Source organism: Petaurus breviceps, unplaced genomic scaffold (assembly GCF_028583685.1).
Source record: "Petaurus breviceps papuanus isolate PSGF00001 unplaced genomic scaffold, PetGlider_PUasm1.0 98, whole genome shotgun sequence".
In the NCBI taxonomy this organism is placed as follows: domain Eukaryota; kingdom Metazoa; phylum Chordata; class Mammalia; order Diprotodontia; family Petauridae; genus Petaurus; species Petaurus breviceps.
The window spans coordinates 56,742,261-56,757,868 of NW_027187460.1; the positions used below are offsets into that span (position 1 = coordinate 56,742,261).

The 15,608-nt window shown below is 36.8% G+C and overlaps 1 protein-coding gene across 2 annotated transcripts in view; it reads left to right on the forward strand.

Annotated features, from left to right (window-relative positions):
• The window catches only part of LRP12 (LDL receptor related protein 12), a 142,727-nt gene that overhangs the window by 109,529 nt on the left and 17,590 nt on the right, over window positions 1-15,608 (forward strand). For both annotated transcript variants that reach the window (XM_069081029.1, XM_069081028.1), the window contains 2 exons: window positions 2,806-2,941; window positions 13,580-13,782. In XM_069081029.1, coding sequence (XP_068937130.1) covers window positions 2,806-2,941; window positions 13,580-13,782 — 339 coding nt within the window. The remainder of the gene's footprint in view (window positions 1-2,805; window positions 2,942-13,579; window positions 13,783-15,608) is intronic.

The window sequence follows — 15,608 nt, forward strand, 5'->3', positions numbered from 1 at the left end:
ATTTCTCTTTAAAAGTACACAAGATAAGTAAAGATGAAAGCAGGGAAGAAATAGAAGTAATAGTAGGGGAACAGACCTAAACCTTGAACTAATAAGCCCCACTTCCTCTTATGACTGAATCATTGTATTTGTGGAACGAAATTACATTGTCTCCATGAACACCATCCTGCCTTAGGAGAAGGGAAATGGGAGCAAGTGGGGGGCAACTAGTACCTAGAATGATGGGGAGACCTGGGCCCAGAGATGAAATAACAAGAATAATAGTAATAACAGTAATAGCTAAAATTTGTCATTCTTTAAGGCTTGCAAAGCACTGTAATATAGCAAACATTATCTAATTTTATCCTCACAACAACCCTGGGAGACATTATTATCCACATAGATGAGGAAACTGAGGCAAACACAAATGTAGTGACTAAGCTAGGGTCACACAGGTAGTAAGATGGTTATTTAAGTATTCTATCCTGTTAATCTGCACAGCTTATATTTATGTAAATATTCACTCATTTCACTTAGATTTCTTGGGAGACAATTGGCAAAATAGCTCCTAATAATTGCTTTAATTTGACCTTCATTAATGGTGAATTCACCCTTTTCATTTTTGTTACTGGTAATTTGTTTTTTTCTTAGCCCATTCTCCTTATCCTTTCCCCCTTCTCCCAATGCATCCCTCTTTATCATCATCCCTTAATTTAATTTTTTTTGAAGTCACCCACTCATATTCAACTCACGCTAATCCCCTCTATGTATACTCCTTCTGGCTACCCTAATAACAATAAAGTTCTTAGGAGTTACAATTGTCATTTTCCCATGTAGGAATTGTAAACAGTTTAATAACCTTGTCGAATCCCTTATGATTCCTTGTCTCTTTCGTGCTTTTCTTGAGTTTTGTATTTGAAAGTCAGGTTTTCCTTTCAATTCTGGTTTTCATCAGAAATGTTTGAAAATACTAAATTTCATTAAGTTTTCATTTTTTTTCCCCTTAAGGATTATATTCAGTTTTGCTGGGTAAGCCATTCTTGGTTGTGTAATTCTAGTTACTTTCCTCAAGAATATCATATTCTAAACCCTTGATTCTTTAATGTAGAAGCTACTAAATTTTATGTTATCTTGTCTGTGACTGCATGGTAAATATTTGAATTATTTCTTTCTGGCTGCAATATTTTCTCCTTAACCTGGGCACTCTGTAATTTGGCTATAATAATCCTGGGAGTTTTCATTCGGGGATATTTTTAAGGAAGTGATTTGTGGATTCTTTCAGTTTCTATTTTGCCCTCTTCTAAGATATCAGGGCAGTTTTCCTTAACAGTTTCTTGAAAATGATATCTAGGATCTCCTTTTTGATCGTGGCTTGCAGGTAGTCCAATAATTCTTAAATTATCTCACTAAGATCTATTTTTCCAATGAGATTTTTCAAATTCTAATTTTTAAGGAAGTAATTTCTTCAGTGAATTTTTGTGCATCTTTTTCCATTTGACCAGTTCTTCTTTTTAAAAAGTTTTTTTTTCTCTCTAGTGGATTATTGTGCCTCTTTTACAATTTGACTTAGTCTGTGTTTTAAAGTGTTATTTTCTTTTAAAAATTTTTTTTAGGATTTTCTTGCTTCATTCTCATTTAATTTCCCAATTTTTTTCACTTCTTATTTGAGTTTTCATATCATTTTTGAGCTGTTCAGTGACTGAAACCAATTCTTAGTTTTCATTGAGGCTTTGTATACATAGATGCTTTGATTTCACTACCTTCTTCTGAATTTGTTTTGATTTTCCCTGTCACCACAGTAACTTTCTGTTGTGAAGGTCCTCTTTTTGTTGTTTGTGCAAGAAGAAAACAAAACAAAAACATTTTTCCAACTTATTTCTTGACTTTTAACTTTATGTTAAAGTTTCACTCTTCTCCAAGGGGTAGAAGGGACACTGTCTCAAGCTTCTAGTTTTTTGATCTGGGTGGATGGAGGGGGTCAGCAAGCTCTTGATTCTTCCAGGGTGGCATGATCTAAGGAGAGGTGTGATCGCTGCTTTCCTGGCCTGGGATCTGGTCTGTGAACGACCACAATTTTAAGAACATTGACTTGTCAGAGCAAAGATAAAAGTCAATACCAAATTGAGAATAATCAGAATGAGAAGATATAGCATGAAATGTCTCCAACCTTTTATTTCAACAAATCTGTTGGCCACTAAAAAATGGATAGAACAGTTGTTCTAACAGATAAACTCACTATATTCTGTAATACTAGAAACTACATCTGAAATACTATGTTCTGTTCTTGGTCCCATATTTTAGGAGGGTTATTAACAAATTGAGCCTTGCCCAGGGAAAGGTAGCAGATATGATGAGGGAATAGAAACCCTAGCATGGATGGCTAAGCTACTGAGTCTGGACAAGAGTATTAAGTTGTTAGCTGGTTTTAGATATTTGAAGGGATCCCAGATAGAAGATGTGAGTGGTTCCAAAACAGAGAACTAGGACTAGGAGATGGAAATTATAAGGAGGCAGATTTCATCTCAGCATAAGATACAATTTCCTAACAATTATTCCAGAATGAAATAGTTAACCTTGTTACAGCATGAATTTCCTATCACAGTAGGTACTGATTGCCATATGTCAGAGATCAGTTATGGCTTAACCTAGATGATCTTTGTCATTTCAGACTTTAAAATTTCATAATTCTTTGAAAAATGGATTTTCAGGATTATTGCTTTGTTGTACACAATTTGATATCTGAAGATTTTTAAAAAATATGAATTCTGGTCACTTAAATACAATTTTAAAATGTAATCAGTTATGACTATTTTCAATATTTTTCAGCTTGTGGAGAGACTCCAGAACAAATTAGAGGACCAAGTGGAATAATCACAAGCCCAGGATGGCCTTTTGAATATCCTTCCAGAATCAACTGTAGCTGGTACATACGGGCAAACCCAGGGGAAATCATTACTATAAGGTAATTTTGATACTTTATCATATTAATATATAACTTTTATTGTACATTGCATCGCCAAATTTCTCTGTTCAACATTTAATAATGTAATAGAATTGGTTACTTTTAAAATTATATTTAGCAGTACCGTTTAGTGATATTTTTATTCATCTAGCACTAATAATGTGAATTACCCTTTATACAAAAAGATAATGCTTCTAATCTACCTCCATTAGTGCATGCATTAAATAAATAGGAAATTATTTTGGTGTTAAGTTTGTTAAGTTATCCAGACTCTTCTAGTTCCCTTTTGGCCACAGAGGCTCCTATGTAAGACTGAGGCAGAGGTGTCATTTTGGCTACAGATTTGCAAAATGACTCATCAGCAGTGGGTTCATTTGGTATCATTAACAGCCTCCTAACTCACTGAATTAACCAAGTTATGAGATACTGTTTTCATTTTTCTTTCAATAAATGAACATTCAGTTCAACACAGATTGAAAGGGCCACGACTTGCAAAGCACTATATGAATCTTTTCCTCCCTGCCCCTCCCCTTTTTTGTTTCATTTTTATTAGTGTGTTTGGTTTTTACATTACATACATTTGTAGCTTATTTCCAGTTCATGAAAGTCTCTTGTAACAAAAGTAAAACAATTAAATAAAACTAATATACTGACCTCATCTGAAAGTGTACAGAACATTTTGTATCTGTAGCATCCCACAAATCTGTTTTTTTTAATGAGAATAAATTTATTCTCTCTCTCTCCCCTAACTCCCTCTCTACTACCCAATTGGGAAAAGAAAAAAAAAAGCACATTTCTTATAACAAGTATGCATTATCAAGAAGAAATAAATCCCCCTAGTGGTAGCATACAGAAAACGTGTGTGTGTGTCTGTGTGTGTGTTTGTCTGTGTGTATGTGTATGTGAGATCCCTCACCCTACATTCATCACTTCCCTGTAGTGAGTGGTATTTATTGATCATAGTTCTTAGACCTTACAGAGTTATTTGTTTTTATATTGTTGTTGTCATTGTATAATTATTCTCCTGTTTCTGCTCGTTTTATTGATAGTATAAGTAGTTTTGCTCACTCTGCTTCAGTTTATATAATCTTTCCAATTCTTTTTTTAAATCATCTATTTTTTTATTTCTTACAGCACAGTGGTATTTCATCACATTCATATACCACAGTTTCTTCAGCCATTCCTCAGTTGTTGAATGAGTCTCTTAGCTTCCAAATTTTTTTACCACCACCAAAAGAACTACTATAAACATTTTTTTATATATAGGACCTTTTCCTCCCTCTTTGTTCTCTTTTGGATAATGGCCTAGCAGTATAAATCTAAATGTGGAAGATAGTCTTGGAAAAAGTGACTTCAAGATTCCAAGAATAAGACAAAAGTCAAGAAAGCTTAATTTTAAGAGAGGTTAGTGTAGGGAAGAAAATGTAAAAGGAAAGGAAGGCCCAAGAGTCAGGGTGTTACTTAAGGAAACAATGTCAAGAATACATGCAAAATTTAAGTGTCCCTTCACTCCCCTCCTCCCCACTAAAAAAAGTTTATAAATAATGAGTTGTTATTGGACCTGAAACATTAATGGAAATGCTTCATTATTTAAGACAGTGTTTTGCATGTTTGGAACTTTCCTTTACAGTCATAAGATCAAAGTTTTTAATAGGTTCTTTTTGTAGCTTCTACCTTTTTTTGAATTCAGGCTTATGGGCTGGCTACTCCCAAGAGAGAAATGTACTGATTTCACCTCTGCCAAAGGGAAAATCTATGGAAGTCATTGAGTATAACCTATGGATTGACAGGGCATAAGAAAAGGCTCTTTGATTTTTTTTCTACCTTATGATAACCTGCTATCCCAGACCATATCCTTTCCAAGGACCATTTTCAGAATAACCCTAGGCTGCTCTTCTATCTATTTGTAAAGTGTTTTTATTATATTTCCCACTACATAGCTGTATATAAAGTTTGTGGTTGTCACTGAAGCTTATTTCAGGGCTTTAGGAATTACTTTGTCACTTTATTGGGATCCTAAAGTAATTGTCTATTTTCTGTCATAGCATAATTAAATTGATATGTATGTAATCTTCCTCCCAAATTAATGGGAAAAAATTTTAAATGAAATCTACAACCAAATAAATTCCAGACTTTAACTTAAAAAATTTAAACCTCTTTCCCAACTTAACATGGCTATGTAAATCCAAAGATTTTTGTCAGACAGGGTGTTATGTAGAGCTGTCCTTTGGTCCTGATTCTGTGATATAATTCTCAGATCAAGGAAAACTAAATCAAATGAACAAAATATACCATGAACTATTTACAATAGTGCAATGAAGAACAGGATTATGGCTGTCTACTTCTGAGCTTCACAACTGAAGAAGAATGTCAAAAGCTTGGAAAGATTCAGTATAAGGCCAAAAAATGAATAAAGGAATTGAAAATAAGATTTAAAAAGAAAAGTTAATGGAATCGGACCAATTCAACCTAGAGAAGATTGGGACTTGATTTAATAATGGTCTTCATTATGACAGACTCTTACCCAGATATTCTGCATCTCCACTGAGAATAGGAAAGAAAGAAAATACACTTAAATTGCAATTGAAGGATTTGGGTAAGATACAGGGAAGAAGTTCATTACTTTGATGGCAGTTAAATATTTGAATAGTTCCTAGAGAAGAGAGATTTTTTTTCCTGAGGTCTTAAAAAAATAGGTTAAATTCTCAAAGGTTTTTACTTAAGTGTTGTTCTGCCTAATGGCAGAAAAATAAATCAAATGACCTGAAGGTAAGTTTTTCTAAACTTTATATTTTATATGTGTGTATGTTTATGTATATGTGTTTATATACATATGTAGCATATTATAAATACTATCTTCATGAATTTAAACTCCATCTTAGTTAAATTGCTATAATTACTAATTTCTTGAGAAAAATTTTTTCCTTTTAAGAAATTTGTGCATTTCCTCATTCACTTATTTTGTTGCAGCTCTATTATTTCTTATTTTTAAAAGCATGTATCTAAAATACTCATAAGTATTTGTTTCTCATCAGTTTTGGAGTTCTTGCCAGCAAAGTAGATTATGAACCATCCATTTCTGCCTATCCTGAGTATATCCATGACCTCCCAAAAGTTTGCTATGAAGGTTTGCATCCATAGAGGACTTCCTTGCTTCCTTTTTATATCAGAAGAATACCAGTGAAGCACCCTGACTATCCAAGGGTCTTACCTAACTCTTGCCATATGACCAACCCATTTTTTCTGTCATAAAGTTCCTTGGTTTCATCCTTTTTTCCTTTTCTTTATTAGATTTCTCATTGGTTATATGTTTCAGCCATGTAAATTACTGAAAATATTTGAACCGTTTGCCAAGAACTTCTTGCCTCCAGATCTCAGAAACCTCTGACGTTATTCTCTGCTCTTTCTTTTTCTCCAGGCTCTGATGATAAAGTTGTCCTTCTGCTTGCCCAGGTCAACCCCTTCATCCCATCTTGTCTCTGCCTATCTTCTACAGCAGATTGTACCCATCATTATCCCTATTCTTTTTAGTCTTCAGTTTCTTTCTATTGATTTCCATCCCTGCTGCCTAGAAGCACACCAAGTCTCTCCATCCTTAAAAAAATATCCTTTGTCAGAGATTATCCAACATCTCTTCTCCCTTTCTCTGCTAAATATATATATTTTTGGAGGGGGGAAGACAGGGAAGTTGGGGTTAAGTGACTTGCCCAAGGTCACTTAAGTGTCGAGTGTCTAAGGTCAGATTTGAACTCAGGTCCTTCTCACTCCAGGGTCCGTGCTCTATTCACTGTGTCACCTAGCTGCCCCTTAGCTAAACTTCTTAGAAAAAAAAAATCTATACTAGAGTCTTCTACTTCTGCCTTCATTGACTTCTTAACCTATTGCAGCATATCTTCTAACCATAGCATTCAACTAAAATTGCTCTCTCCAAAGTTACTAATGATCTCTTAATTGCCAAATCAAATGACCTTTTCTAATTGTCATCTTTCTAGACCTCCCTTGCAGCCTTTCACACTGAAGACATCTTCTCCTCTTGGATACTTTCCCTCTGGGTTTTTTGTGATCACTTGCCCTTGGTTCTTCTACCTGTCTCACTGTTCCTTCTTTGCTTTATCTCCATCCATGTCACTCCTCCTAACTGTGGGTGTCCCCTAGTCCCCTTTCCTTAGCGCTATTCTCTTTTTTGTCTATAGTCTCTCAATCATAGCTCCAATCAGCTTCCATAGATTCATTTGTCATATCTATGCAGATAAATCCCAGATCTTCTTATGCAGCTCTGGTCTCTCTCTAGAGCTTCAATCCTGACTGCCCATCATCAGTTGCCTAATTTAGATATTTCAAACTAGGTATCTCAAAGTCAGCATATCAGCATATCAAGACAGAACTTATCTTCCCTTTCTTTACCTCCCCTCTTCCAAACTACCCTATTACTATCATGCATTAGTATATTTCCAAGTCACCCAGGTTTGTAACCTCAGTTTCCTCAATCCCTGTGTCTTACTTCACATATTGTCATTTGCTAAAGCTTGTTATTTCTTCCTCTACACCATATCTCACATATATTCTCTTTAGTCACACAACCACCATTCTAGTTCTAACTTTTATGCTAAGCTCTTGTCTAGCCTATTTTAAGAGCTTTCTAATTGGACACCCACCCTCAAATCTCTTCTATATTGCAGTCTATCCTCCATTCAGCTGCCAAAGTGATTTTCCTAAAGTTTTAGTCTGACCCCCCTCCCCATTCCACTCCCATACGCATTTACTCAGTAAAACTCTAGTGGTTCCCTCCTAAATCTAGGATCAAATATAAACTCTTCTATTTAGCATTTAAAACTTTTCAAATCTGGCCCCTTCTGATTTTTGCATATACATTAGGCAAAAATACTTATTTTTTTTCCCTGTGCATGTACACAGTCCAGCCATACTGACCAGCTTGCTGTTGTGCACACATGACACCCCATTTCCCATTTCTGTGCCTTTGACCTTGCTGTCCTTTATGCATATGTCCATATGCATCTTGCCCATCATATTTGCCTCTAAGAAATTCTGGTTTCTTAGAGGTAGCTTTTCCTGATCCTCCCAAATAATGGTGCCTTCTCTTCTAAGGAAACTCTCACTACCTTACATTTATGCATATAATGCTTTCACCTATTAGAATATAAACTCCTTGAGAGCAGGGACTATTTTTGCCTTTCTTTGCATCCCTAGTTAGCACAGTGCCTAGTGCATAGACATAAGGGCTTAATAAATGCTTATTGAAAGATTGCCAGTTACTGTGTGTAGCAGCAAGCACCCCAAGCGTTCTCAGGGTTTGCAGCTACCACAGGTTCTTGGATCTGCTTTGTTAAAGGAAAGCAACTCAAAATGGGTTAACAAGCTTACTTTAATCAGTCAGACATATATCGTTTACCTTGTTCAGGAGAAAAGGTCAGCACCCTGAACCTCAAAGTATACAGGCATAATTATCAAGACAGAAACATCAAGTAGACAGATTTCCAAACTGTCCAACCATTACATCCATACCCAGTCAACATCTGGGTTTCCACATTCTGGGTTTTTCAAAGCCGGGGGACTCTCAACAACGGCTCCCCAGAATTCAGATCAAATCACAGAACACTTCTCAAAGTGAGTCCCAAAACAAAGCTACACATCAGGGCTTATATAGCCTTCCCCTGGCTCAGAGAATGTAACAACCTTATTGACCCACTGGCCAATCAAGAAGTATCTACTGAAAAACAAGCCTCCCACCCCAGGCTCCAGGTGCACGTTAGCCTAGGGGCAGGGAAGATCTTTAAATCTGCATTTCCATTACACTGTGTTATGGTAAGTGCTAAGTATAGAGAAAAAAAAGAAAAATCGCTTTCTGAAGGAGCTTACATCCTGTTGGGGGAGGGATAGGGGAACATGTTCATGGATAATTATTTGTAAACATTTATTAAGTGTCTGCTGTGTACCAGGCATACTGCTAAGTGTTAGGGATTTTAAAACAGGCAAAAGACAGTCCCTGCCCTCAAAGAGCTTACCATCTAATGGGGGAGACAACATGCCAACAAATATATACAAAGTGAGCTACGAATAGGATAAGTTAGAAATAATGAACAGAAGGCACTGGAATTAAAAGGCATTTGAGAAAGGCACCTGTAGAAGGTAGAATTTTAATTGGGGCTTACAGGAAGTCAGGGATGTTAATAGTTGGGATTGAGGAGGAAGAGTATACTAGGCATGAAGGACAGCCAGAAAAAAATGCCCAGAGCAGAGTGTTGGTGTGTCTTGTTTTTGGAACAGCCAGGAATCCAGTGTCACTGAATCATAGAGTATATGTTGGGGAGTGATGTGTGACAAGACAGGAGAGGAGAGGTAGGAGGGGGCTAAGTTATGAAGAGCTTTGAATGTTGAAAGAGAACATTTTGTATGTACTCCTAGAAACAGTAGGAAGCCACTGGAATTTACTGAGCAGGATGCTGACATGATAGGACCTGTGCTTTAGGAAAATCAGTTTAGTAGCTAAATGGAGGGTGAATTGGAGTGAGAAGAGACATGTGGCAGGCAGACCCATCAGCAGATTATTGCAGTAATCTAGGCATGAGGTAATGATGGCCTATACCCAAGAGGTACTGTGTTTCCCCGATAATAAGACCTATCCTGAAAATAAGCCCTCCCCTTACTGTGTAAGATTCCTCGAAAATAAGCCCTATTGAGATTGCTACTGTAGTGAAGGTGATCCCCTGCGCTACACGCTACATTACGGTACCCTCTGTATGCACCATCCCATCCCCCCCCCACCCGTGAAACACACGCAGCGCTCCGAGCTGCATCCAATCAGAGCTGCAGCAGTGAGCGCGTCATCCTGTTCTTCCCCAGTGATTTGCTTGCTGGCGCCATTGACAGCAGTGCCGCGGAGGAGGCAGCTGAGGCAGGACAACATAAGCCCTCTCCTGAAAATAAGCCCTCTGGTGTTTTTCTTTCCAAAAAAAAATAATAAGACAGTGTCTTATTATTGGGGAAACACGGGTAGCAGTGTCAGAGGATAGAAGGGGACTTATTCAGCAAATGTTGCAAAGGTGAAATTGGCAAACTTTGGCAACAGCTTGCATGTGGGGAGGGGTGACAGTGAGGAGTTCAAGATGGCTCCTAGGTTGTGACTGGAGGACCTTAAGGATGGTAGTGTCTTCTACAGTAATAGGGAGGGAAGGAAATAGGGAGAGTTTTGAGAGGAAAGATAATGAGCTCTGATTTGGATACACTGAGTTTAAGATGTCTATTGGACATACAGATATGTCTGAAAGGCAGTTAAAGATGGGAGATTGTAGGTCAGCAGAGAGATTGGAGCAGAAAAGGTAGATTTGAGAATCATGCAAAATAACTACAAACAATTTTTAAACTATTGTAGGTGATTAAATGGTGGCATCAGAAAAGTCTCTTGTAGAAGGTGGCATTAGCTGAACTTTAAATGGAGGTACGAGTTTCCATAAGAAGTAGTTGAAGAGGGAGAGCATTACAAGCAGAAAAACATCAAAGTAACAATATGCAACGTGACATAAGAAAAATAATACACAAATTCACATACTTTGAAATGTTTTCTTATTTTACTGAGGATAGAGAATGTATAACGCTGAATTAAAAAGTGAATTTGGTTAATTTCTCGTATTGGTGGACTAGATTTTATAGTCATTTCCCTCCCCAACCATATTTATCTAAATACATGTTGACTTCCTCAAGTGAAGTGTAACACCAGTACTTAGACAATGCCTGATACATATTAGCTGCCTAATAAGGTTTTATTGATTGGTTAATCAGTTAAAATTCTCAGTTAATACATTTCTTTTAGTTGCTGTTGTTTAGTCATTTTTCAATTGTGTCTGACATTTTGTGACCCATTTAGGGTTTTCTAGGCAAAGACAGTGAAGTGGTTTGCCATTTATGAGGAACTTGAGTAACAGGGTTAAGTGACTTACCCAGGGTTATATAGCTAGTAAGTGTCTGGGTGAGGTCAAATTTGAACTCAGGAAGATGAGTCTTCCTTATTCCAGGCCTGGCCCTCTATCCAGTGTACCACCTAGCTGCCCTCATTTTTTTAGTATCAGTAAAACACAATCATTCTTGTAATGTCAGTTTTTTGTTTGTTTATTTTTGACTTTCAGTTCAGAAAGTAGTAGTAGTAGTAGTAGCAGCAGCAGCTAGCATTTATATAGTACCTTGTATGTGTCAGGCTCTTTACAGATATTATTTCATTTGATCCTTATACCCTACCTTATAGTTGAAGAACTTGAGGCTAAATGATTTGAACTTGAAATTTAAACTTGAGGTTAAATGATTTGCCCAGAGTCAAGTAGCTAGTGCTAGTGCCAAATAGAGTATTTTATATTTGTTCCTGGAAACAATAGGCAACTGCTGGAGTTTAGTAAGTATGGCTAGAGGAGGTAAAGTGGGGTGAGATTGGGGCGGCTAGGTGCGTAGGTGGCCCTGGAGTCGGCAAGACCAGAGTTCAAATCCAGCCCCAGACACTTAACACTTACTAGCTGTGTGACCTTGGGCAAGTCACTTAACCCCAATTGCCCTACCTTCCCCCTCCAAAAAAAAAGGCAAAAAAAAAAGTGGGGTGAGATCGATCGACATAATCAAACCTGCAATTTAGGAAAATCACTTTAGTGGCTGAATGGGGAGGATGGATTAGAGAAGGGGAAAGACTTAAGGCAGGCAGACTTACTAGCAGGCTATTGTACTAATCAAAGCATGAGGTGATGAAAGCCTGTACCAGAGTGGTGGCGGTGTCAGAAGACAGAAGGGGCCATATTGGAGAGATGTGTTGTAAAGGTGAAATCAGTGGGTCTTGGCAACAGCTTGGATAAAGGAAGTGAGAGATAAAGAAGAATTTGGGATGACTTCTTATGTTGCAAGCCTGAGGGACTGGGTGGGATTTCTTAACTTCTTGTGAGAACTTGTTAGCTTATATAATTTAGTAGAGTCGTCTTATCTACTGCTAATATTGGTTCGAGTATTTTTTTTTTCCTTTCTAGAGATCAGTAACATTGAGCTCTTGTTTGTAGAGCTCAGTAAGGAGATAAAGGGAGGGAATAGTATAAGAGTCATCTGAAAGGTGGTAATGAGAGAGGTGCAGTGCATCAGTATACATGAAGGACATGCTTCATTTGATCTGTAGTATAACTGAATCTATTAATATGTAGAGATCCTTTAAAATGAATTTTTCCAGTAGGAGACTTCCGTTTACTCTAGAAAAACTTTGAATAGAATGGAATATTATTGGATCACCAGTGAAGTTCAAAAGTATTAGGGGATTTTATATCCTCTAAGGAAATAAATTCCTTTAGAAAAAATAAAGAAACTCATCATCTGAATTTAAAATCTGATGTTATTATAATCACACTATTTGAGTACTTATTAGCTGTTATAAATACCAGTTTTTCTGTTTCTCAAGTAAATAATTTTATTTGGTCTGACAATATTAGCTTTTTTTTTCTTATAATGCTCTGCTAATAATAATGCAACTTTGCATCACTTACTATTTGCTGCCTTTGCTACTAATCTTGTTCTGCTAAATGGCAGTGGGGGAAATCATGAAACTGTCTTGATTGGGTCTACTACAAATTTGCATTACATAATCTTAACTGGGCTCTCACTGCAGCAAGGAGATTCTTCTACACTTCCTTAATTAATTCATTCTTCCGGTCACCACAGTGGGCTTTTCCAAACCATTTCATTCTTCTTCAAACTCCCTATGACTCTTCTTTTCCCCATTCTTTTAAATAAGAACTTTGGCTTGTATTTCACTGAAAAAATTTAGGCCATTTCCCACAGTTGCTTTTATTCTCCTCATCTCACAACACTCATGTGCTTTCCCACGCTATATTCTTCACACCTCTCTCAAGAGATGTCTCTTCTCTTTGCCAAGGTAAACTCCTCTACATTCATTTGTGATTCCTTTCCATCACATTTTCTCCAACAGATTTCCTGTTTTGTCATCTCCACTCCCTCTCTTATCTTCAATTTCTTGCTGTCTCCTGACGGCTTCCCTGTTGCCTACAAATGTCTACATCTTCCCTATCCTCAAAAACCTTTTTCTTGATTCCTCCATCCCCACTGGCAGCTATTCCATATCTCTCCTCAACTCTCTGAGATGATCATATACAATTAGTGACTTCTATTGCTTTCACTCTTTTCTAAACTGACAATATTTGCTTTTGTAAGACGTTAATTTTTTCTTTTTTGGAGGCAATCAGGGTTAAGTGACTTGCTCAGGGTCACACAACTAGTTAGTGTCTGAGACTGGATTTGAACTCAAGTTCTTCAGACCCTAGGACCAATGTTCTATCCATTGCACCACCTAGTTGCCCCAAGACATTAATTTTTTTAAATTGATTTTTACCCTATATTCTGTGATTCTATGATTTCCTTTATTTTAATAGGAGATAGATAGTTGGTTCATATACAGGAAAAAAATCACAGTATGCACCATGGCTATAGTGAGCCAGAAAGAAAAATGTAATGTTTCTTTGGAGAAAGGTTTTTCAATTTATATTTATGGAATATTGGAATTACCATTACATTGTAAAGATAAATTAAAATAATTTTATTTAAAATTGTTCATTTTAATATCACTGTCTGACTTATTTTTTGCAGTTTTCAGGATTTTGATATTCAGGGATCAAGGCGATGCAATTTGGATTGGTTGACAATAGAAACCTTCAAGAATGTTGAAAGTTACAGAGCTTGTGGCTCCACTATTCCACCACCATATATTTCTTCACAGGACCACGTTTGGATCAAATTCCATTCTGATGACAGCATCTCTAGGAAAGGTTTCAGACTGGCATATTTTTCAGGTGTGTATAAAAGAAGAAAAAATGTCAAACTTTAGAGATTGAGCTATTATTTGAATAGAGGGCAACAGTATTAACAGTGTCCTTTTACGTAAAGGTTAATTGAATCCTAACATTAGACACTGGCATAATTGTTTGAAGCATTCCCTTAGATTGAATCTGATATTGGCAGGGGGGTAGGTTGTTAGAGGTCAGATATGATAGCTCTAAACCTCCATACTCACCTAGAACAAAGACATCATCGGTCTGAATCCCTTGCCTGATTCAGACTAGTTTAGCTACTCTAGGTACTTAATGAAGAGAAAGAAGGAGGGAGTGAGGGAAGGAAAGATTATTATATGTGCCAGATGCTGTACTAAATATTATCTCATTTGAGGCTCACAACAATTGTGCAAGGTAGGTGCTACTATTTTGCAGTTGAGAAAATTGAGGTAGACAAAGTGACTAAATGAATAAACCCAGGAGCACACAGCTAGTAAGTGTCTGAGATTCAGTTTGAACAGGGCATACAAAATACTCTCAAGGACTTTCCAGTGTAATAGGGGAGATAGGAAATACTAAGTATATACAGAATAGATATAAGGAGAATAAACACAAATAAATGCAGAGTAAAATAATTAAGTATAATATAGTTAGGGAGGGCACTAGCATTTGGTGGAATCTGGAAAGTGATGCTTAAGCTGTGTCTTGGAGTTCAAAGAGGGATTTTAAAGAGGTGCAGGTAGCAGGGAATGTGTTGAATACATGAGGAGATACACAAAAGCACAAGGATGGAAGATAGAGTGCACTAGGTAAGGAGCAGGGAGAAAGCCAGTGTGACTAGATTGCAGTGTCTGAATGAGACTGGTGCACAGTGAGTCTGGGGAGATAGATTGGTACTGCATCATAAAGGATTTTAGAAACTGAGCAAAGGATGTTTATATTTGATATAAAGGAAATAGTGAGCTACTAGAATTGATTGAGTAGGAATGTTGACATGCTTAAAGCTGTATTCCATTTATAATCCCAGAAGAAGAATAAGTTTGGTGTACTGTCTTGTTCAAAATTCCCTTTAAATATCTCAGATCTATTTCTTACATACCTATATCTGGGTCTTTCCCTTCCCTCTTCACAAACCCAAAGGTTATGCATCAAACAATGGGCTTTGAACAGAGCTTGTCTCAAAAAAAAGTGAAAGAATTGAGCACTCCTCCCACCCCCCTATTAATAAATAAAAAAAAAGGAAAGAGATGTTGGAAAATAAGACTTCTTTATCTCTAAACACTGAATTACAGGAGGTACCAGGACAGATTTTCTATATAGTGTGTGTATGTATTTGATGAGGATACCCTGGAGAATTCATGAAAATAATTGAGCAAAATGATTTGAGAATAAGAATAATATTATGATGTCATAATTTTTATCTTCTGTGTACTTTTTTTCCCCACTTCTTTTTGTCCTCTTGTGATTACTTAAGAAACTTAAGTTGTTTATAGAGTGAAAAGTAAGTGAATGAATGGAAAAAATAGATTGCATTCTTTGTCTTTTCCCCCTTTCTCTCTCTTCCCTTCTCTTCCTCTCCTCCTTTCTCTCTCTCCCTCTCCCTCTTTCATTCCCTCATCTCTTGAGTTCTTATGTTTTTCCTTTTGTGGGGTGTGTGTGTCTGTGTGTGCGTCTGTGTGTGTGTGTGTGTGTGTGTGTCACGCCATTTTTCCGAAACCTTTAGGAAATTAGTTTTCAGTTATGCCCAGTCTTTCAGTTTGTATTTAACAATCTATTAAGCTTTGGAACTGTACAAGAGTAAATCATTGGAGCTAAAGCTTGTTAAATCATGGTAGAAAAGGGTATTT